Source organism: Colias philodice, chromosome 12, assembly GCF_061535455.1.
Source record: "Colias philodice isolate Cphi_HAF_F1 chromosome 12, ilColPhil1 Martin Lab GWU primary, whole genome shotgun sequence".
Taxonomy (NCBI): domain Eukaryota; kingdom Metazoa; phylum Arthropoda; class Insecta; order Lepidoptera; family Pieridae; genus Colias; species Colias philodice.
In genome coordinates, this window is record NC_143097.1 from 7,699,116 (window position 1) to 7,724,793 (window position 25,678).

General features: G+C 30.6%; 1 protein-coding gene across 4 annotated transcripts in view; it reads right to left on the bottom strand.

Annotated features, from left to right (window-relative positions):
* LOC149484167 (uncharacterized) overlaps positions 1-19,211 on the bottom strand; it is a 128,103-nt gene extending 108,892 nt beyond the window's left edge. For all 4 annotated transcript variants that reach the window (XM_089701703.1, XM_089701701.1, XM_089701700.1 and 1 more), the window contains exon 1: positions 18,976-19,211. In XM_089701703.1, coding sequence (XP_089557829.1) covers positions 18,976-18,992 — 17 coding nt within the window. In that variant the 5' untranslated portion in view covers positions 18,993-19,211. The remainder of the gene's footprint in view (positions 1-18,975) is intronic.
* Between the last annotated feature and the right edge of the window lie 6,467 nt (positions 19,212-25,678).

The window sequence follows — 25,678 nt, forward strand, 5'->3', positions numbered from 1 at the left end:
GCGACTAGTTTAAGAGCCTCAATAGATTTTTATGGCGGTAGTCGCTTGGAGACTAAAATCGTCGAGTATCGAAGATTTGAGTAGCCTCGTGTACGGAGGGCCTTAAACATGTGCGGTTGAACGTGGTTGAACTATTTATTTGGGAAAGTTCAACCAAGAATGACATTAGGAATGCGTAAATTAATCGTTTTTGGTGCTTTATCTATTTATCGTGAGCATTCGTGTTGGTTTTTACATTTTAATCATTTGGAATTGTTAATTTAAAAGTTATAAAAATAAACATGGAGAGAAAGATAAAAGAACACATAATATACTGATAAATAGAATTGAAATGAAATTCATTTTATGTACATTTTTAGTACCTGCTTAATATTTATGTTTCGATTGTAAAAAATAGTACCTACATATTTTAAAGGTTATAATATCAAGTATACAAATTAAAAACCACGTTTATGCAAGATAAATCTGATTGTGGGTTTTCTGATTATTAGGTCTCTGCAAATTGTTTACTAGCCCTATAAAAGTTACAATTAATAGATACATCGAGGTACGTTATAATTTATCATAATACTGTAGGTACTTCCTGTACATAAAATTAAACGTAGATATTTTCTATGGATTTTTTCATCTCTTGATTTACATCAGATATTAAAACTGTGTCTATAAAATAGAAAAATGATGTGACAATACATTATAGAAAGTGAACTCTTAAATAACAAAATATAAGACATGAAAATATTATTATTTGACTTTCCATAATGTTCGGGTCACCACCATAATAATGCCCGGAATTTGAGAAGGCTTTGCGGAGATTTCATTATTATTTCACGAAGAAACCAGCTTTGGGTGTATGTTATTACATACTTGCTTATTATTAATACAAAAGGATCTTCTGTAATGTTGACCTATATCAACACAGTAAAGAATTCAAATTGATTAGATTTTTCATTTTGGTAACTATGTCCTTTATTTTAAATGTATTTATTTTATCGATTTAAATATTATCAAGCAAATGGATCCCAAAATTTCGTGCTAATTTCCATTCCAATCTCTCAATATACAGTTAATTTTCTTATTTAACAATAATAATAGACTGTGATCAGTTACTTACTTAGGAAATTCTTACGTCAAAAAAGCACTATTTTATTTTTACTAATGTAACATACTGACTGCCAAATTTCATTTCATTATACAGTTGTATCTAGTTTATTATATCTATGGTCGTGTTGCATACAATTCAAACTATCACACGCTTGAGTGTAACAAAACGGCCGCGGCCGGCGCGCGCGGGCCGGTCCGAACGAACGCGTCCCAGAAACAATTTACATAAAATGGAATAATTAATTGCAACTTTAAAGACAAAGGCCGCTTCGCTAGGCATGTAAATGAGGTCTAGGTACCCTTTTTAAATAGCAATCCTGAAACGATTTTGTTTGGAGATAAACAATGAAAAATATTCAACCAGTAAAAGGTTTAACGCTATTTAGGTTCTGAATTAATTTCGTATTTAAATAGCAGAAATAGATTCGTATTTCTAGGAACCAATGCTGGGAAATAGTTATTTCATGAAGTCAGTTATGATTAAATTTTATAAAATTATTGAAAACTAGAGGTTCGCCCCGGCTTCGTCCGTGGTATATATTTCGCAATAAAAGGTAGCCTATGTCCTTTCTCGGGTATCAAAATATCTCCATACCAAATTTCATGCAAATTAGTTCTGTAGTTTAGGCGTGATTGAGTAACAGACAGACAGACAGAGTTACTTTCGCATTTATAATATTAGCTGTGATATTAGTATGGATGTGCTGATATTCCTTAGGTACGATGTGTAATAAACTAAGTAGGTATGTATCTACTATCTATTTAGCATTCTATCAACAATACTATGTTTATTCATTTCATATCAACACAATTACCTAATACCTAATGTAAGTAGTAAGTACTGAATTTAACTCTCATGTTAACGAGTTTTCAAACACAAAATCGATTATGCAAATCCCACTATCATTGCTTCATTCACTTCCCTTTTATCATTTACAACAGGAAAACGAATAAAAATAGATCTGTATTAGTCTGTACTCTTTACAAACAAAACAGAAATAGATAATAAATCGCTTTATCCAGTTAACATTATTTCTATCAACGCCTCGGATTCAACGGAGCAGGAATCTACTGAAACATTTATTAAACGTACTCTTGCATTCCTTTTAACGTACCTTTGTTCTTATGAATTTGAATATTATAAACCGTGAAAAATATTTCTGTTGTCTGATCTACAAGTTTTAGTTTTTGACGTGACAACGTCTTATAATTCGATAGCCGGCTGCACGCAGGAAAAAACATGACTCATGCGGCGTTACCTCGCGCTCTGAGGCGTTCCGTAAGGCTTGAAGTGCAAGCGAGAGCGCGGAACGAGCGACAAAGAAGCACAATCGGCCGTTGTCACGTTCAACTATCGTCAGTAAACCGACTTTACAGACAACCAATTTTTTATCAATATGTATGTAACTCTCAATATGTTGTATTGAGTATTCTACGTTAGATATGAATAAAATAGTTATATATTATTATGTTACCTATTTATTTATAAAACAGATGTATGTAATTGTTATAATAATTATGCATGTTTAAACAAACACTAAATTCTATTTAGAGAGATAACCTTTTATAATAGGTAAACAACATTTTTTTCCCAACAAACGAATACAGAAAATAAACGAATCCGCAATTAGAAGTACGAAAATTTATAAAAGAAAGAAATGGTGAAGATATCATCATAATATTTATTTCAAGAGTTCGCCTAAGTAGTACTTTGTCCTTTTATGTGACAGCCGAAAACTAGGTCTGACTCCTCAGACGTGTCTGCGTCAATCTCTAGTGGCCCTCTAGAAGCTATATTCATAACAAAAACAGCTTTTCTTGAAACAAATACAATTTAAATAATTATCTCTTTCGATTTTTCATAATAAGGTCGCAATTATTAATTTCTTGAAGACTGTACAGTGTATAATATGTACCTACATTGTGTGGTTTAATAAATTCTTTTAGAGATACTTTAACGGATTTTAAACACGATTTATCCATTATGTTATTATTTATTTAACCCTAAAGTCTTTCTGTGTATAATACTCGCGTGAAATCAAACACAAGAAAATCCTACTCCTACTAATATTATAAATGCGAAAGTTTTTGAGGATGTGTGTGTTTGTTACTCTTTCACGCAAATACTACTGAACCGATTACAATGAAATTTAGCACACATATAGAGGGTAACCTGGATTAAAAAAATAGGAAATTACACGGGACCGGAAACTATGCGGGTTTTTCTTTGAAACTGCAGGCGAAGCGGCGGGCGGAAAGCTAGTACTGTATAAATTCTTATAACTAAATATATATTTTATTTAATCTATCCATTGACACGATGTAATTTACGGTATCGTAGATTAGTTGGCACTTTATTAATGTCATTTTAATCAAATGTTAAACTGTTTCAATATTAAATAGAGCTTAGTTATAACTGGCTCAGATTACTATTTTGAAACTAGTTTATTAAGCTACATCTGAAACGTTATTAAAACCAAATTCATTATAAACGACTGGTTGCAGTCAGTTTTAAAAGTAGGTACCTATAACAAAATTTGATATCAAATATATTTTTGGGATTAATATTTAAATGTTAACTAAATTAAAAAATTTAATAATAAGAAGACACCAGCTCTCAAACAAAAAAAAAGATCAAATTGAGAGTCGGCACAGGCTCAGACACAAAAAATACAGTTGAATTCAGAATCTCCTCCTTTTCTTAAAGTAAGTTTATAAATCGATCGTTTTATAAAACTTGTTGAAAACCTTGCATTATGAGTAGCTATAATTTAGCTGATAAATTTACATAATAAAGGTTGGCTATCTTTATAGATAGCCAACCTTTATTATTAGAAGTATGTTTTCCTTTGAATGATTTATTATTAGAAGTATGTTTTCCTTCGATACCGAGATTATTCTCGGTATCGAAGGAAAACATACTTCATTCCAACACTAATAAATCTGACAAACTCAACAGTAATAACTGATAATTATTAGCTTGGTGACGAGGAATTTTCCCTGAATTAAAGTATTAGCAAAATTTCATTAAAAGCAGTTCTCGTGAAACAATTTGTCTTGTCTCCAACCATCGTCTTTAGAGAACCAATTTGAATTTGTAATGAAACTAGCTCCGTCATTATTTACAGCATAAATATTGAGATGCTAATATTTATTTTAAAACTGATGGTCGAAGTGATATGAGAGAGATCAAATAAGTTACTTGCATGTATTTTTAGCAAGCTGTGTACTAGAAAGTGTTAGTGTTTATTACAACTGGGTAAAGTGTTTGACTATAAATGTTTGTTGAATCAAGACTTTCCACACTTTCTGCATTAAATTTAATTGAATGAAACTTTAGTAAAATTTTTAACATAGAAATATGCCTTGATTTTGTTTACTTTATTTAATTCGTTTATTGAAGTGGAACTACTTCAGGTGCGTTGAGAGTAAAATTTCTAGGTCATGGAAAAACCGTCACGTTAATGGAGTAAGACGACGATTTTAGTATCTTTGAATCTTGTCAAAGAAGTTTCACTTCTGACACGTGTGTTCGGCACATACGCTCTTTTTATATTGATAAAATCTTTGTAGCTATGAATTATATAAATAACATAAGTTATGTTGTATTTTTCATAATATTATGACGAACCTGTCTACTTACTAAAATAATAAGTACCTATGTATCTACTAATGTGTCGAATTATATTCTTTATATTATAATGTTAAATGTTTTTCCTCTGCAGACATGTAGGTAGATTTAATAGTTCACGATAAAACCGCTCACCGCAAACTGTCTTCACAGTTATTAGCTTCCAAGTAACTAAGGCTATTTTACTGGACTCATAAATCTGTTTAAACTGATTTTTATAGCACCTGCGGTTTGATAATCTTATATATAAAAATGAATCGCAAAATGTGTTGGTAAGCGCATAACTCGAGAACGGCTGAACCGATTTCGATAATTCTTTTTTTATTATATTCCTTGAAGTACGAGGATGGTTTTTATGTAGAGAAAACGTAAATATGTACCACGGGCGAAGCCGGGGCGGACCGCTAGTTTGCTATAAAACAGATCCCGTGATTAATTGTTAAATTTGTTTTACATAATAAAAACGCAATTTCACTTTTTACTATGCTGAATCTGTTCCGTGTAATAAAAATAATAATACCTATTATTACCTAACATAAAATACGAAAAATGAAAAGTAAATTTTCATAGCATTATGCCACATTTTTATTTTTATATACTCAATTATTGTCACACAAAATATTATTATCTAAAGATGGTCATGATGTTACGCTACCAATTCTTTGGCCGTTAAAAATACCAAATACATAGTATAAAAATATTGTCCCTTAAAATAACTTTTCAACTTTTCAATTAATCAATTTCCTAACAAACACTACTAACAACTTAGTTACAAAGTCCATAATTCTAAATCAATTTTTTGCTCCTGAAACCTAATTAGCAAGAAACTTGGTTTGTTTGCTCAACGTTTCTTTACTGACTCAATTTAGTTTCGTACTCTGTTGCAAATTGCAATGCGCCACTCAGTATCAGTGTCTTGACTAACTTCTTGAATGAGAGCTTTTAAAGGGCATGCAGAAAATCTAATTATTTAAAGAACGTCCTGAGTTCGTAAAGATAAGTTTGAAACACTCTATGCTCCACACTTCACCCATAAACAATTTAAATTTAACATACGTTATTTGAATACTTATTTTTCAATTTATCGATTATATTGGATCATTATGTGATGAAATACGTATTATATTGTATTTTGTTACAGATAATTAAGTATAAATTGCATACTTAACAACGCTCTATTTTGATGTAGAGTTGATACAAAAGGTACAAAGTTTCTGTGATAAAGTTAAGTGATAAAAGATTTAAGTGAATTTTTTAAATATATTTGTTGTTATTCTTATTTAATAGTGAACTTCACAAATAACTAATTTAAGTCTAACCTAGAAATTTCAATTTTAAACTTAGGTACCTACCGGACTATCTCAAAAATGCTGTTTTACTCCGCATTTTGGGACTATTTTTAATGACAGGCAATTAAAAATGTGCAAAGAAACTACAATTGGGGCAGACGTGAGAAAGCCTAAAATTTGGAACCTTTGAAGTTGCAGTTCTTTGACAGTAAATTACCCATTGCAGACGTTGTTTTTCGTTAAATTGTTGATGTGACATGCCTAGACAATAAACAAAATATAACTTTTCTTCATTTAAATATGACCAAATAATACTGTAACTAAATAGATTAGATAGACAGAAGGTACTTCATAATGTTATAAAAAAAATTGCATGTAATAAGAATAACAGCAATAAAAATTCTACAGTTTTTAAACTAAATACCGACATTAAAAGCCACGGGTAGTTTAATTTTATCATCTCGGGCAATAAATCAATTTCATTTCAATCACATTCTGACCTTTGACAGTAAAATATATTACTTTTACTGGAATCACTGCAGTTAATATTTATTTACTTCAATCGAGGAAAATGATATTTAGATTGTTTGGAGAATTAACTGAAGTGGAAATGAGTATCTGCAATGGAATAACTTAATCTGAGAGGAATGACGTATCTTAATCATACTTGTTGAGTTTTTAATGCTCTAATATATTATAATGAATGCTATGGAACCAAATGTTGTAATCATACTACCAGATAGGCTCGAAGACAAGATTAAATTCTCGGATACAGATCAAAATTAACTTTAAGAGCATTGTTTCAAGCTCAATGAAGTGGCCATAAAAATGCAAACATGAATTCTACAGAAGAAATTGAGGAAAGTATAAATTGGCTAAATTTAACTTTGATTCATAAGACTTTATTATGTGAACTACTTTTGCTTACAAATGGACCGTATTACTGCTCATATTTTATGACCATTTTTTTCACATTTGTGAGTGACTCATCTTATAAACGCATAAAAGTTAATAGCATTTATTCGGCTATCTTAACGAAGATAAATTAAAACTGCAAGCACACGCGGATTCCTGAAAATATCTAAAATCTCGTGTTTTAATTGACGCTGACTAAGAAGTTAAATATCTACGTCCGCTTAATAGAATGTCTTCATATATTTTACTCGTTTTGAACAGACATCTTAAGAAGTCACATGTTAAGGAATGTCTTTGCTTTATTTTAATACATATTTGCGGTTAAATAATCGTTTTACCGCAACTCTTGAATTAGCATTCATAAATAACACAATTCAAAATGCGTTAGAGCTCTTAATAATTTCAATCATATGAAGAAATTTTTGATTTAGGAAACTATTTTATCGATATTGTATTGACTATTGACCACCATTATCAAAATTAATTCTTTAAACGTATAATAAATCGAACTCAAAACAACAACGAGTAAAAAGCTTCTCACTTTAGTACTATTAATTACCTGCTTTTAATATACCAGGTCTCTTCTTATAGCCTTTATAACCTCGATAATTAAGACGGTAGAAATAAAACGACCAAGTTAAATGTACCTACTCGTCTTCTACGCTTAAAAATAAATCATTTCATCTCTTAAAACTATTTATAGAATCACTCTCTTTACGTATCGATAAGTACCAATCTGGTAATAAAAGGTTGAACTTGTATTTACCCGTAAAGATAAACCGACCAAATATAGAAGTATGTATAATATGTACTATAATCTCTCTTGAACAGGAGTAAAGTAAAAGTAGTTTGATATTTTAGTCCACTTACTAATTTTAATGTCGACTGTATCACTTTAACAATTGCAATATTCCCTGATGATTATAACAGTAACTAAAACTATTACTTCATTTAAAAGTCTATATTGAACAATCACCTGAGTGATTTCGCATTTACCTATTAACCATAATATTAGAGTCCTATTACATATATTGACTTTATATCTACACCTTTTCTTGTTTCATAAAACTGGAAATAAATTAGGTCAAAGTATTTATTTAGTTATTCAAACACACATTTAAAAAATGCCGATAAAACTAAGAACTCATCATAGTTCCTGATAACATTCTCATATTGACTTAATCTAAAATAGATCGGAAATTCGTTCAACATAGTGTAAGATACGAGGTACGAACTCAAACTCAAACTCAAACATTTATTTATTCAATTAGACTTCTTCTAGAAGCACTTTTGAAACGAAATTACATATTTTTAACATTTACCACCGACTCGGAAAGCATAGTATCTACGGAGAAGAACCGGCAAGAAACTCCATAGTTGCTCTTTTAAATCATGTCAGTTTTACAATATAATAATTTTACAAAATAAATATGTAACATCATGTATCATAATAATATACGATTCCACATTTTAAATTTATTACATATGACTCAAAGTATACTTAAAGCTAGGCATTTGTAATTATTATTTTACATACATTATTCGTTCTAAATCAATTCAATTATTTAAATAATTCATATTCAGTCATATTTTATCGCACATCAAACGATGTTGTATATCTATAGGAGTGGTATTTATATTCAATAAAACGAAGTACAAATAATATTTCAATGTAAATTTATCGTATAAACAAGTACGTGTTAAAAAATAATATTTCTTCACTAGCTCTTACACTATAATCTATTAATAAGAAATCTACATCTGACGCGTGAATGACCGACCTATACAGCGGCACGCCTATAAGTTTAAATAAACTGTCATTCTTTATTTACTCTATGCATTGAATGTATGCACATTAATAAAATAAGGAGTGTCATGGTAATAGTGATAAATTAAAGTTTTGTATTGTATTTTATACTTGAGATTCCATAAATTATTGAATGCCAACCTGTTATACGGTTTCACAATGAAATAAAACCAATTTAAACGTTTAAGAAATTGTCAAACATGGTACCTAAATATACTGTAGGGTATAATATTATAATTTTGTAGTTTACTGCGTTCTGGTATGAAGCCAAAATCTTTGCATCGATCATATTTTAACTGTGATAAAATAAATCGTTTCACTTTCCTTCAAACACGAAGTGCATTTTTGTTGTAAATGTTGATAATCCCGGAAGGCAAAATTCTTAATCGAAACAAATGTTTTCTAACAAATGATTAAAGGTTGTAACCCGCATCTTTCGCAATCCTGTACTTGTTTAACTTGGAACACAAAGCTTCCTCAGTTGCGTATTTTATTCCTACAAAGTACCTACATAATACGTAAATAAGTTAAACTAAAAAAAAACTGTATTACCAACCATAAATATCTCCCCTATGTAACGTAGTACATAATATGATGGGTATATTAATGTCACAGTTATAATAATATTATGTACTATTTTTGTGCGTGTTGGTATGTATTGTACTGTAAGTCAAAGATAAATAATTAAATAAATATCTATATAAATTATTCAAATATTAGTCATTTATATTTAAGTTTTGTTTTGCAAAAGCTTTTTCTCGTATTAGTTATGCGGAGATAAGCAAACGTCCTCGTGATGATAAAATTGGAGAGAGCAGTCGTTATCACTAACACAATAACCCAAATATTTCAATTTGTATCTTGGTAATAAATTATGTGGTAAAGTATCGTTTCTTACACAACTATAATTATTTTACACAAACAGTTTGATATTATTTGTATTTGTTTGCAAGCTTTTTTGACAATAGACAAATGGTTTTAATATTTAATTACCTATTTTAAGACTTTCGCCTTCTTTTTTTGACCTGTGTTTTAAATAATACCAAATACTAAAAATAAAAGTTCAAATTATATCAGCGTGTGCGACTCAAACTCTGGTTAGACTTGTTTATATAATTTCATAATTTCACAAGCTTTTCTTCACGACTACAATCGTATTTATTCTACTATATTCAAATTGGATTTAACATTGAAAACCAACTGTGTCAATAAACCGAATTATAATGAGCCACATCATGTTATGAACCAGATTAATTACATAATATAGTTCCTTCACTCATTCTACTATTAACCTCACTACCGATTTAACATAATTAAATCTCAAACCAATAGTTTAATCCTTGATAATGAGACCGAAAATCGGTATCAATACACACACATTTTCAATGGCGCCCACATTTAATAAAATATTTACATAAACGCATAAAATCTGATAGAATATTAATATAATAAAGCCGGTTACTCACGTACCAGCCGCAGGGGCAATATTGGAACAATCTCGGTTGCACGGCAGTCGAAGCAATTTCAGCTGTTCTCTAAATTGCCCCTGCTTGCCAATACACATCACATTTAAGGAGCCAATGAAGGTTGAAATTCAAATATTGCCCCTGCTGCAGGTAGGTGAGTTGCCGGTTTAAATTGTCCTTGCTTGCCAATACACATCACAATTAAGGGTGCAATTCCAATATTGCCCCTGCTGCAGGTATGTGAGTAGCCCGCATAACAGAAGTTTGACATGAACGCGTGGGATGTAGTATAATGTGTTTCAAATCAAGTAGGCGTATAAATAATTAATACTTATTCAACGTAATGATTGCATTTAATTACTCTTAACTTTCTTATTGATGATACATATTTGAGATAAATTGTTCGTGAAGACGTTGAAAAGGTTAAAGAAATAAATTTTGATTGTTATTATAATTTAAATGGAGATTTTATGGACCGCTTGTTAGATAATATCATTTTTTAATTAATAAGCTAGATACATTTAAAATACGTTAGTATCAGGCTTCATTTGACATTCGAAAGCATTACTATTTTGCTGTCTTTATATTATTAGAAATAAATTTATTAATAATTAATTTGGAAATAAGCAATTGCTTTAGTAACATCTAAGCTAATAAATATAAGTACGAAACAGACAAAAGGACAAGGTTATATAAAATTTGTGTGTCGTCTAAAAATTAATTTGATTACCCAGTCGTAGCCAATAATTAATATAGAGCGAATAATTTTTTGTGGGTACGCTAAGAACACAATGGGCATAATCCTACAAAATATTAGCGCGCTCCGTGAAGACTAATAATTGTGTACAGAAATAATTTACTTATACATATAGATCAATGAACCAAACCCAGGAACCGATTCTACATGATTAATAGCCGATGGAAAATGCCTCAGCATATTTACAATCATAACTAGAGTCAATGTTCGCGAAAACATTCCTGAAATAAACGGAGGCATTGAACTGGGATAATTAAAAAGGTATGCACGTCACGGTCCTGTTTCGTGGTCTGACATTTTTGTACTGAGCCATAAAACTATTTGCGCAAATGTTTCAGTTCATCTTGTTTATGAATCAAACTTACCGATGACCGAACGCTGTGACGCTCATTGCCTACACTTGCTAGCTTACTCACGCGTTCGAAGAACTTTTGATAATAAAATAGACAGATTGAATCATTTATCTTACACATCTACTTAGCAAATGTAATATCTGTTTCATATTAATAGTAATATAAAACATTTTAGTTTTCAAGTGTGTTATTTATTATAATTATTGCAACATAAAGTTGAGACAGCGTAAAGTTGCGAAGCTACAATATAATTTGCTTTGTTGAAAATTTCCTTTTTCTTCGCTTCATTACGGATTGCCTCTTGCATGTTTTGTAGTTCTTTTCTACGAGTTTATGCACGTAGTTTATAAGAAATGTTTTGTTCTACTTTAATAATTCAACGCGGCCACAATGCATATGACCTACTTGTGGTAGCTGGTAACATAAGTAAAGTATGAGTATCTCAAAATTTTCCGCACATTTTTCCTAGCCAGAGAACTAATGAGGGAAACTAGCTTCTTTGCACTATACTAAATAGATACGAAGCTTTTATGTTATGTTTTACGGAAAAGAAGGTATGACGATTCAAAAGTGCTCATATGAAGTCTAATTATTGTTTTTTTTAATAAGTAAAAATGCGTATAGAATAAACCATCACTTTTTTGTTATTAGCTACCATTTTGCTCTTATAAAATAACGAATACGCATGTTATGTTTTCATTAGTTTAGTATTTACTTTGACTACTTTCCATTAATTTTAAACGCCCCGTACCAAATAATGAAATTCACACATCGTATAATAATTATATTTGTAATAATCTAAGGTTATAATATATCGCACATGTTATTTGACAATTGGAAAGACGAAATTAGGGCGTTTAAGAAATCTCAGGAGTTGCTGTAATCTTCCATAAATTTCAAGAGGTTCATTCTTAATTAGTGTCACAAAGGTAAACTCTTTGATATAATATGTCAAAGGAGTGAAAATATAAGGGCCCTATTATATTCCCACATATTTCAATTGATATGTATAAAGCAGTGTCCTTCAGTTTCTACTCCTACTATTTATATTTTTGTGAGTAGATAATTATTATTCTTTTAGTAACTACTCAATCGACTTCGTTTCTTACGTAGGTAAATTCATGCTTTATTACCTGAAATAATACCTATCTACAAATCTAAATAATATCGTCTATTAACCTAAATTGCTGTTTGTATATTGAACGTTAACTCGTAAAAGACAAACAAGAAAATGCTATTTTGATAAAAGATACAACACCTCTTAGCTATCTATGTATATGTGAACACTTAACAGCACCGTTGAATTCAATACACAACATACGTGAAAAGCAAAACAATAAAACTCCAATATAACTTTTATTGTACAACTAACTATGTATATCACGCGACGCCGTTTGTCACAGAAGCGTTATTACCTCCTTGTTATAACTTAAAACTTTACTCGACTCGAGGGAACTCAAAATTCAAAGCTCGAAGCCCTTACACCCATTTAACAAGATGAAGATTTGAATTATCTCACTTCACTTGTTTTCACGAAACGTAATTCTCATTTCTCTATCATTTTTCTTAGTTGAAGGTACTGTTCAGAAGGAAATAACCAAATGTTTGGACAAACGCGTGAAACGGTAAAAGTTTATTATTCAATTTAATAGATTAATTAAATGATAATACCTAATTGTAAGTAATATCTCATACAATATTTAATATATTTTTTGCTTATAATTAGAAAAGAAGAGTTTTCGAAATATATTAATGAATGCCAAAGAATATTTACTTATAATGTAAAACATTATAAACTAATAGCTTTTGAAAATAATAGACTCGAGTCGCGAAGCCTAGACTCTGTTTGGGTCGCAGAGCTAATTAAGACAAGAAATAATAGAACAAAGACTTTATTTCATGCTTTATTACTTGAAATTATAAGGAATTCATTATAAAATAACAGCGTTATAGTCAATTATAGACTCACACTTTCACAAAATGATTACTTACAGGAAAATCATAGAAATGTTCGATCTCAACTATATTCAGATACATATAATCCTATAACAAAAGCGCTATTATAGAATACTAGCTTTCCACCCGCGGCTTCGCCCGCGTTTTCAAAGAAAAACCCGTATAGTTCCGGTTCCCGTGGGACTTCCGGGATAATACCTATCCCTTGTGTTAATTCAAGTTACCCTCTATATGTGTGCTAAATTTCATTGTATTCGGTTCAGTAGTATTTGCGTGAAAGAGGAACAAACATACACATCCATCCTCTCAAACTTTCGCATTTATAATATTAATATTATTAGGATTTATCCTCTAATATAAACAACAGTTAATTAACACACTAAAATACAAACCACACGTCATCAGTATGAAAACCGCACATTAGAAGTCCCTCATTAAAAATAGTCCAATGAAGCGCATCCTATATGATTTACGCGCACTATTTTAAGTTCGTTCGGAAACGTCCATTACTATAAAGTGGGTCATATATTTAAATTTTCATAACGTTCTTTTATCGATGTAACGTGAACGTTTTTGCAGTATTCGCAGCACGTAGGGTCGCCATCTGAGGCACCTGACTCATCTCATTTGGGCGCTCATTAAATTCGTAAAATAAAAATTCATACGAAATTGAGGTTCTGATTTCCTACTTGTAGACGTTTGATTGCTGTGTTTAAGTATGTGTATAAGGAGCTTGTGAATTACAAACATATGATTTTAATTTATTTTGGTTTTTCAAACATTTTTAGATGAATAGGATAGACTGAAAATAATGCTGAAAATCAATAGCTAAAAAACAATATTATTCTTCATCGACACTAGCTTTGTTTCTAATTCACTTTATGGGTAATATATATTATTGTGTGTTAATATTGAACCTACCATATTTAATTTCGGTATGGTTGATAGAAATCAATAAATAAAATATAAAAAAAATACATAGAACTGATAGATACCCTATAGGTAATATGATAGACATAAAACGTTTTTAAAATTAACAAAAACATCACGAACAATTTTGTTATGTTAACGCTATTACTTCAATTCGTTCAGTTCATATACACCCCCCACACAATGTCAATGGCATTCAAAAGCAAACAAAGATGTAATCCGTAATCAACAGTTTCGATTTCATCCGATACGTTTTTTCAAACAGTAATAACTAAAGTAATCAAATCTATAATAGGCCTTGATTAGTCACACGCTTATAGGAGACATCGGATCAAAGATCACAATAAAAAACGTTATTACAAGAATGTAGGTAATAGTAGGTACTTCGAAGAAAGAAAATTTTGTAATTATACAGAATGAGTTGAAATGGCTGTTTCAAAAGAGGATTTATATTAAAATTGTATAATTTTGCGTGGGCATTTCAATTTGTTTTACAAATTAGTTTAAATACAGGCTAATATTTTCTCGAAAACAAAATACCTAATTAGTTTTTTATAAAACAATTTATTACTTAAATTACGCAACAAAACACGTAGGTATAATATTGTTTTATAGATATCTGAAGATGAATTAAACTCTGGTACCGCCCAGACAGAAACCTTGGGTATAATTATTTACTGTCAGTTGCTTCACGTATATTATCCTTTATTATCAATATCTTGTCATCTCATATTAAGCGTCTAGAACAAATTGTAAACACTTGATTCATCTTTATAGATTTACCTCTTTAACTTACCCTTTTTCATATGTTATTTGTTCCACTAGAAAACCCTTGAGTGTAGGGCGATAACCTTTGACAAATATGAGGAAAAACATCAATCTATTCTATTTTATACACACTTATTTTCTTTTAAAAGATCTCAAGAATTGTAAACACGGGTACGAATCTATTGCAAATATAACTTACGAATATACCGTGAAATATAGTGTTTTATTTGATTAATAAAAATGTTATTAGCGTGAAAGGTCGTTAACCTACCTTGACTGCAAAGGCCTTGTGGAAACGATTAATTTTCATCCTACTTATAAACGGCCACCCATTTTTCAAAGCTGCTAATGCGCGTAAATCGACTTATCGTATTGCAAATATGACGTCAAGGCACGATCATACTTTTATTTGTATTTTTTACTGAGACAAAGTGATAAATTTTTACTAATACAGCTATTATATAATATGTAAAAAAAGACAGAAATACAATAAACTACCTATTAATCAATATTGCTTTAAAATCTCGTCTCGTCTCTACATTAAAAAAATCAAAATACTACCTTTATTTATGAGGTGAAATATTGTAGTTCTTAGATTTGTAAGTACATAATATAAAAAGTACTGTAATTTATAAATAATGTGTTGATTTGAGTCTGTCCAAGAATATTTGCGTTTGCAATTAAATTCGACACGAGCTCAGTACTAGTGTGAAAAATATTTATTTTGGCGGTCGGAAAAGAGCAATGAGCTTGTTAGCGTAGATGAACAAACAAGAAATAACGATCTTTTAGAGAGTCAAGCCATTCGCAGAAAAACAACATAAGTATGTTACTTGGTGTTCCATCCACCCTATATTACTTAGAAATATTAAGTAATCACAATGAAAATAATATCTTCGTATTCACGTAATAGAAATTTTTCATTAACCGCGACGTTCCATTTCCTTAAATATATATCATTTTCATTTCAATGTTATTAGTTTCAATACGAATGACTGGTGAGAAACAGTACAGATGACGAAACCGATCCATATACCATGGAACTAGTGCATGCGACACAAGTGCTGACATTATAGGGCTATAAAACATAACTACTGAACAAAGGAAAATCTTATTTCTGATTGCTGCTTAATTCTTTAGTAGGTACATATTTAAATTAAAAGCTCTGAAATTTGAAGTTCAATTCAATGTCATTGTATTGTTTTTACATTTCCTTTAGGATTTTGATGATTTATGATTTGTTTAAAACCTACGTTACGTTGTTTATCATAGACACAACTGAGTTGAGATATTTTCAAAGAATAGAAAAATTCTGCCACGAGGCGGGATTCGAGCCCTTCAATAAAGGTCATTCATAAAGCATTTGAATTCTATAAAACCAAATATCAAATTTCAAAACAGAGCTGCTAAATAAGAAACTGTATGACGTCATAAAAATCTGCAAAAGATTTCGTACTATATTACGAAGTCTGCCGCGGTCCTTTGATCCTTCTGCCTAATGATTCTCGACCCTCATTAAATTGCAACTAAATTATTTAGGATAATAGTATGTAAGCTTATAAGGCGATGGGTCAAGATTAAAACCCCGGATATAATAGATCAAAGTTTTGATAAAGGTTCAGTAGAAAACATGATGTGGCAAATGAAAATAACTGAAGAATACTGTTTTAAGTAATAATATAATATGGCTTTAAACTATTCATAAGTTGATGTTATATATTAAATATACTTACTAGGTATGCGGTGCGGTTTCACCCGCGGAATAACCCGCTGGCAAAATCAAGTTTCTTATAGCTCATGGATCATTCTGATATAATATCATCTATATTTCTGTAAAGTTTTAAGCTATTGCATAGCTTCTATGATCTATCGCGGGCCTTGAGCGCGGGGACCGAATCGAGAAATTCCGTAACGACCGTAACCTCACGCTCCCCACTCCGACGGGCTCGGAGGTGTGGCTTGAAGGCATGCTATGCAATAGCTTTACCGCGGCAGTCCCCGAGTGCCACACGTCTTTTTTTTTCGTGAAAGGGCAAACATATATACATACAATCTACATCCATACATATAGGTACAATTAAACTCCATCCATAATGTTATTTAATTGCATATTATATTATAATGTTAGTATAGGTACTATAGGTAGGTATACCATAGACCAGATTTAAACTAAGTAATGTGAACAGATACACATTCGTAACTCCCCCTTTTTGAGTAGGTATATTAAAATATGGAATAAAAGCATTTTTATGTAGTAAATTATCTTTTTATCATCATTGATAATAGTAAATAATAAATAAAATAATAATAAATAAATATCATAGGACATTATTACACAAATCGACCTAGTCCCACAGTAAGCTCAATTAAGGCTTGTGTTGTGGGTACTAGGCGACGATAAATATAATATTTAATAAATACATATATAGATAATAACACCCAGACCCAAGAACAAATATTTGAGTTCATCACACAAATATTTGCCCTGACCGGGGATCGAACCCGGGACCGTCGGCTCAGTAGGCAGTTACTTTACCACTGCGCCAACCGCGTCGTCAAATAGTTATGTGATATTTTCAAGGACACAATATTCCAGACAGACAAAGAATAAAAACACATCCAAATATGATACAGAAACCATAAACAGCTGTACTTACAGCTGGTATACTGAACATTAAAACAATACTGAACAAAAAAGCTTTCTAAAAAGAAACTATAATACTAGAATATAGAAATAGAAGCTTACTATATAAGCCCAAGTATGACGGTAATAAGAAATGTTTTACTATAAACTTATGTAATTTATACTAATTGGTATAGAATGTAATTAGTTTGGAAAATCATTTAAATTAACATAATTATTCAAAGCGCGGTGTATTCGATCAGCGAAATAATCTTTACAGATTTGAAATGAGTGTACCAATTAATTAGTTTTAATTGAATATATTTTCGTGAGAGTTTTCTTGTTTGTTTGAACACAAAAATCTCAGGAACTAATGGTCCGATTTGTAAAATTATTTCGGTGTTAGATAGCCTATTTATCGAGGAAGGCTATGGGCTATATACATATCATAAGTCTAAGACCAACAGGAGCAGAGCTACGCGGGTGAAACCGCGGGGCGTAGCTAGTACTTAATAAAATATGTAAAATAATCAAACACCTATCTTATATAGAGCCGTAAGTGCGAGAAGGATTAGCGCTGATTTTTCACACTTCAAACTAGGCGGAAACAAAAATACAATCTAATTCAACATTTATATGCAAATTATGTAATTTCGGATGTACGCAAAAAGCGAGTTAAGACAATGAATACAAAACATTTCTTGCGGTAGTAATAAATCACCAAAACTATTGTTAATAATTCTCTATTGTTCGAAGGGTTTGAATTATTTATAAGTGAGGAGGCAAAATATATCAAATTAGAAGTTATAATATCTATAGAAAAGAAAGAAATGAAGGGAAAAGGAAAGAATAAACATTATTAATTTACTATTATTAAAATGAAAGTACTATATTTTTATGTAGATTATACCTATCAAATACACACAAAGAGATTAAGGGTGTAACTGCAGAATCAAATTGTATGGTCCAGATATTGTTAGGTAATAATTAATTATTTATTTATACATGTTATATCTAAGTGTAAAGTTTGTTGACATAGTAACGAGCATGCGCAGAAGATATCTATCTATAAACAATGAGGATGAGCCACCTTATTCGCAAACGTTCATTAATATTGAATTGTTATTAATATTATAATAAGCTACTGCATTTAAGTATATATCTGAAAATTACTACATAATTTTCTAATGTAGAGAAAGCTCTATCTTAGACAATTATATGTTTAATTTAAACTACACGTGTTCAATTTAATACACAAGTCTAATAAACAATTGTAAACAATCAATTAAACGATCGCAAACATTTAATTCAATTTCCCATTGTAACACAAGAGCGTAACAAAGAAAGTGATACCAATCAATAAACAATCAAATACGTACCGAGCGCTCTCCATCATTGAAACAATCGTGTACACTTGAAATATCCTCAAATCACTTGAACATCATTCAAAACATTGGCTAATTGTTATCGATACACTCACAACACACCGTCATATCAACCGGTGTTTCACAGTTCTGTCAAAATCACGTGGCCCTCGACCGCGGCGAAATCGCTTACGATAAAGCGCATGACACTAAGGAAACATTTTATACATGTAACGTACTAACCTCCCACACAGTTCGTGAAGAACTAAACGCAAGTTGTGATGCACGTGGCTTTCGCGACGGCCGCCCTTCCAAACCGCTCCATCAGATACGGAAAAAGAGACTTTCACCCACGGATTTAGATACCAATTTGGTTCGGATACGCGACGAGATCATCCAGAATATGGGACGATACATGTATTTTCGTACTGTCATTAGATATATGAGATATTGAAAAGAAAAGTGCATTGTGGATGTGATTTTTTTGGTCCGCAGCGCTTAAATCGCTTGAGATGTATTGATATCATTATCTGAGGATAAATTCAATACGGGTGGGCGAAATAAAAAGGAGGCTATTGTTATCGAGATGATATTGAAAAAGTTTCGCTGCGTAACGATCGACGCCTTTCATCGGGTTAAAAGGATGTTTTGATACTAAGCACGTGCTTTTATTTCTTTTTAAGGGGCTTCAGTACCTATATTGTAACAACATATGCATGTACCTATCTATTATAATATTATGATTAAATAATGTATAGCATTGTTTTATTCTAGTTTATAAGTGTAAGTAATTTTTTTAAGTAGAGCCACAGACTGATTTCTTTAAAGGTAAAACAATTTGGTTGTTTATTTTTTTTTCTTTATAATATTTATTGATTATTCCCCATGGATGTAATACAAAATGTTATTTAGCATTTAAATCAAATAAATTGATTCATATGCGTATTTACCTTTTTAACCGAACGAAGTTTCAAAAGCTCTTGTAAAAAAGTTGAATAAATAATAATTTTTAGGTTTGAGTTCTGGCATTTAATTAAGCTTGTTAAAATAGGTACCTAAGTAAGGTAAGGGAAAGCATGTTATTTATAACATTTATTGTATTTGCTTATTAGAATATCAATAAAATGCAGTATTATATCAATAAAAGTTGTATAAAATTCGTTATTTTTACGTGCTCTATCATTAAAATATTATAATTTTTGTTCCACTAAAATATAAAGAAAAAAATTATTAGTTTATTTATTATTTTATTTTTATTTTTTTTAGTTTCTTATTAGTTATTTATATTTTAAAGAAAATGTAAATCTGGATGTCACATTTCAATGAATAAGAATAAAGGCAATGAAATCAAACGAGCGTAATACGGGTCACTGAACCAATAGCTTGATCTGTAAAATGTTCATTTAATTATCCAGTACTTAAACGTTATTGAATAGATTTATTTAAATAAATAGTAAATAATATTTCGTGTTTAAGGGAATTTTAATTAAATTTTTAATTATCTACTTCTCCTTTAGAATAGTAAAGTAAGAAAGTACCTTCACTAAACATAAAAATTCGTGGAATTATCTTTTTGAGATCTGAAGGATACTGAGATTGTTATTAAATTATATTATAAAATAAAAAATGTTCACGTTATTGGAAAATAATTGCAAGAGTTTTCCTATGTAGAAACTGTCCAATAAAAGCATCAATTGTAAAATAGTAGGTATATCGGAATTAAATACTCATAGTATTTTCCTATATTGAATTTATAATTTCATTTAATTATAATGTAGATTTATGTTAGACTCTAACATATTTATTAAGGTTAAAATTAGTTATCAATGCAATATAATGGTAAACTACATAATATTATACATCACATACCATACAGCATTGGTACACAAAACAAAAATACACTAAACAGTAGAATATCGATTTCTATTACACCAACGCAACTGCTTTTTATATCAAACATAAAAAATAGATGAAGCAATAAAGGAACATTAAAATATTGTTGAAAGTTGTGTAAAATATGACGACTTTAAAATGTATTTTCACATTTCGTTTTCGCGCGTGAGTAATCTAGCTGTAAATAGTTAGGTCTGAAAGCATCAGGTTAAAAACTATTTTTGATGTTTCGCAGCCGTTACATACTTGAGTATTGTTTTTTAAATATTCAATTCTCGGTCGTTCATAGATACATCTAAATATACGCTCAAAAGCAATAGATTCGGTACAATTATACTTTTAAAACCTCTTGATGTAAATGCATACGTTTTAAAGTGAAACTTCTTTAAGCGCGTTGAGAGTAAAATTTCAAGATCGCGTCATGGCAATACCGTCATGATGGTGACATTTTGGTATCTTTGATTGGCCAAAGAACTTCTGACACGTGTGCTCGGCACAAACGCTCTTTTTTTAAAGAACTTACTTATTTTTGTATGTTTAGACATTACAAACGTTTATCTATATTATTTGTAGACAAGATTATGAGATGTAAAAGGTTAAAGAGATAGCCCAATATTAATTGTTTCGGAAGAAACGAATTCATTGTCAACAATTACCGTATTTTATTAATTGCTCTATATAGTAGCTTATCCGGCAAAAGTTTTTCGATAAGGCTATAATAATATCCTTATCGAAAAACTAGGGGTATGAAAAGTAGATATTGGCAAAATCGTACAAAAGCGTGAGAAGCGTTCCAGCCGATTCGGAGGAGTACGAGAATTTTATATACTTACGACTAGCGGTCCGGCCCGGCTTCGCCCGTGGTACATATGAAAACTAGATGTTGGCCGATTCTCAGACTTACCCGATATGCACAGAAAATTTCATGAGAATCGGTCCACCCGTTTCGGAGGAGTATGCAGACTAACATTGTGACACGAGAATTTTATATACGAATAAATTTTCTGCATGATTTAAAATTTTCAACTAAGTTTAATTTTATGTATCTGTTTTGGTTTATCTAATACTTTATCGTTTGTCATAAACATGATTATAATTTTTAGAACACATCAAGAGTCTTTGTAATATACAATCATACCTATAACTTTTTACTGGCAGACTTTATAAACAAAAGGTTATGAATAATGAAGATAGATTATCTGAAATATTTTTACCAATTACGCAATATACAGCCATTTTTGAAACACCGTGATAAGTATAAAGTAATTAATTTTAATTTGTTTTTTTTTTTTAATTAATTTTAATTACTTGATAATTGAATAATTTGATTGAATAATGCTCGGAATGCTGAATTAATTTTCCATTGAAATAGTAGAACAAATATTCTTATTTCATATTATCTAGATAACATTACTTTCTATACAATATAATAAAATAGATAATCCAAATCTAAACAAAATAGATTTATTTTGATACAAAGATAATAAAAGACAATACAAAGCAGAACTTTCCTGCAAACTTTATTAATTATTAGTAATTGTGAACACTCTTGTACTCGGCGCTTAAAGCAGCAGCGTGGACCATTTCCAAATGAATATAATATTCAAATATATTCATATTTTTGTCAGTCATCACCCAATCCTGAAAGAAATAACAAGCATTACTTTGTATTTAGACGCTTTTGCAATTACTAGTAGACGTCATATTTTCTGTTTATCTTTATCATAAGAAAAACCTGGTTCTATGCCAATGACTAATGTATTAATTAGCAAAAAGAAGTTAGAAATGTATGCACTATTATTGGCAACCCTATAGTTAAAGGTCGATGATTCCTTTGTTTTGAGAGAAATGTTTAACGTCGGGAAAATAATGATATTATAATGAATAAACCGCGTTTAAAATCCGTTAAAATCTTCAATTTCTAAATGTACTCGTGTAAAATCAAACACTAGAAGATACGTGAGAGAATTGTTTTAATATCTGGTAAAATTTTAATAAAACTGATGAAATTTATTCGTTCAACAGAAAACCTTATTACGACAACAAAATTGATGAATTACATGAAATTGATTAAATAAAGATTTCTCGTTTTAACAACGTCAATTATTATTATATATTTGCAATCCTTAGAATATTCGTTTAAAACACACAGATTAATGGAAACAGAAAGAGCAAATTTAAAGCAATTTCATATTATTTAAATTAAACGACACTATAAATTATATTTCATTAGTCTACCTTATCGGTACATAAATTACGTTACCATTTTTACGATAAAAGTGTATTGAACTTCAATTAACATTGGCACAAATAAATTGAAATAAGTATTCGCAAAATGAATCCAAAGCAAAATTGAAATTAGCAACAACATTATCAGCGTCACCACAAAATTACCCACCGCTGTTTGCTTAATTACGTGCCTAATTACGACCACAAAACATAAAACCAATTGCCACAGCTAAATACTAGATGGGCATCTAATTTCACAAATTTCCTCGTCAGATTTGAAATGTCCACATGACCGCGTACGCAGTGTTATTCTCAAATTACTCGATAGCGTTATTATTTCTGCCTGAGTCATTAATAGCAGTTTTGTTTTTAGACAAATTGTTTCGCGATCATTTTTACTTTTACTGGCAAGATAGATTTAGAAAGAAAGAAAGAAAGAAAGAAAGAAACATTTATTTATCAAGGACAGCACAACACACACACACACATAAAACATAAAGAACCGTAAGAGATAATTATGAAAGCACCACGACAAGAAAATAGCAACAATAACACTAGAATTAATAACATAAAAAAAAGCACGTAGAGAAAATAAAATTGACAATCAGTATTATTTACATTCTAAGACATATTAAGCAATGCAATTTAGACTACTGTAGTTTATTTTGTTCAAAGACGTAAAAGAAGTTAGTTAGTAGTTAGTATTATTATGAATGTTTTCACTGTTAATTTCTACAATATTATACTGAAAACACAATTAGCTTATGAAGCTATTCGGCGGCTCTTATAAAAATGCTTTACCAGATACGAAAAAAAATTCGTTATTAGCTACCTCGGGTACACCATAACAACGGGTGTATTCCTTTTGCGATCAAATCGTTCTTTTATAAAAATAAGTCAAAATCTTTAGATTTTGTATGCCGAAGAGTCAAACTTTGGTTTTCTAAAAATTAATTTATAATCAACTAGAGGTCCGCCCCGGCTTCGCCCGTGGTACATATTTCGCAATAAAAGGCAGCCTATGTCCTTTCTCGGGTATCAAAATATCTCCATACCAAATTTCATGCAAATTGGTTCAGTAGTTTAGGCGTGATTGAGTAACAGACAGACAGACAGAGTTACTTTCGCATTTATAATATTAGTATGGATATTTTTTTTATTTTTTTTTTATAAAATCTTCCAGAGCATTTACGAGATAACTAACGGCTCTCTAAGATACATGACACCACAAATCTTTCAAAACTAGTAACTAAATATATTATCATAAATGGACATTATTTACCGTTACATTGTGTTCGGAATTTAACATACAACTATTATATATCGACGTTTACAATAGGGCTATTGACGAAACAGTCAATCACGTACCTTATGCAAGTACTACTGATATATGCATCCGTTTAAATTGAATACGTAATCATTGTACAGCTAAGCATATCTTATTGTTGGTAAGCTCATGAAGCAAGCATTTACTTTGAGAGAGATTACATTATTATTGAAATCAAATGGCAAATAAAATCTTGCGAAATATGCTGGTATCAATGAGAGAGGTATATGCGAATATTCAACTTATTATCGTAAAGAGTTTTGATGAAAATTCGGTTTTAAGCTTTTGCACAGATAAAACACCTAATAAACAAAAATTAAAAAAGGTCATATTTATTACAATAAACTAGTGAGCAGCAAATAAAGGCAATTTGAATTTGAGCGATCGTTGAGCTTTCTCATCAAAGCAATGGGAGTAAAGGTATCAATGCTAAAAATTCCGTTAACCGTAAGACTAAATTCTATAGAAATTGCTTAATCCATGAATCGATCTTTACGTAGCTCATGTTAGAATAGAGCAATTCCCTGTCATGGGCCCTCTTCAAAATGGGTACCGTTGGCCCAACAAAGAATAGTTGATGTTTGCCCCCATTACCTACAGCGATTACTAATAAACAACTACAATGAATTTCGCTCATAGATATTTAGGCCCTCTACTTCTACTCGCCCAGCGCTGCCCATTGTAGAGAAGGCCCATAATAAATTATTTAAATACGCATTAACGCATGCTTCACAAATAAACCCCCTGTGCGATACTCGCGTAAATTTGTCACATGAAAGGACGTTTAATTTGCTGTTTCACTAGCTGCTAATTACAACTTTGATTGCTGTGGCCTGAAACGTGTCATGGGCCGGTACCGCACACCCGGTATACCTTAAATAGTTCTAAAATCTAAATGTATTTAATACAGGTTGAATCGTTTGATCCGTTGTCAAACCAGCCTTTGTTAATATTGGTCAAATTCGCCACACATTTTTAATAATTAATAGTAGTTTAACTGACATCAATGATTAACGTACAGCGCAAAAGTAGTTAATTATTATACTTAAAACTTGAATTATTGCAACATGCTTGTGTTTATAGTTAGGGTTAGATCAAGGACATACTTTCTAGAAATTCCTTGTAAAAATGGGGGTTAATTTTATTAAACTATGTTACTTTTGAAGCCAAATGTAAAACAAATTCGTTTGACAAGTCTCCACACGGGTCAGCATAGATAAATAATATTTAAAATAAAGCTCTAAAAATACGTACTAATTCTAACAAAAT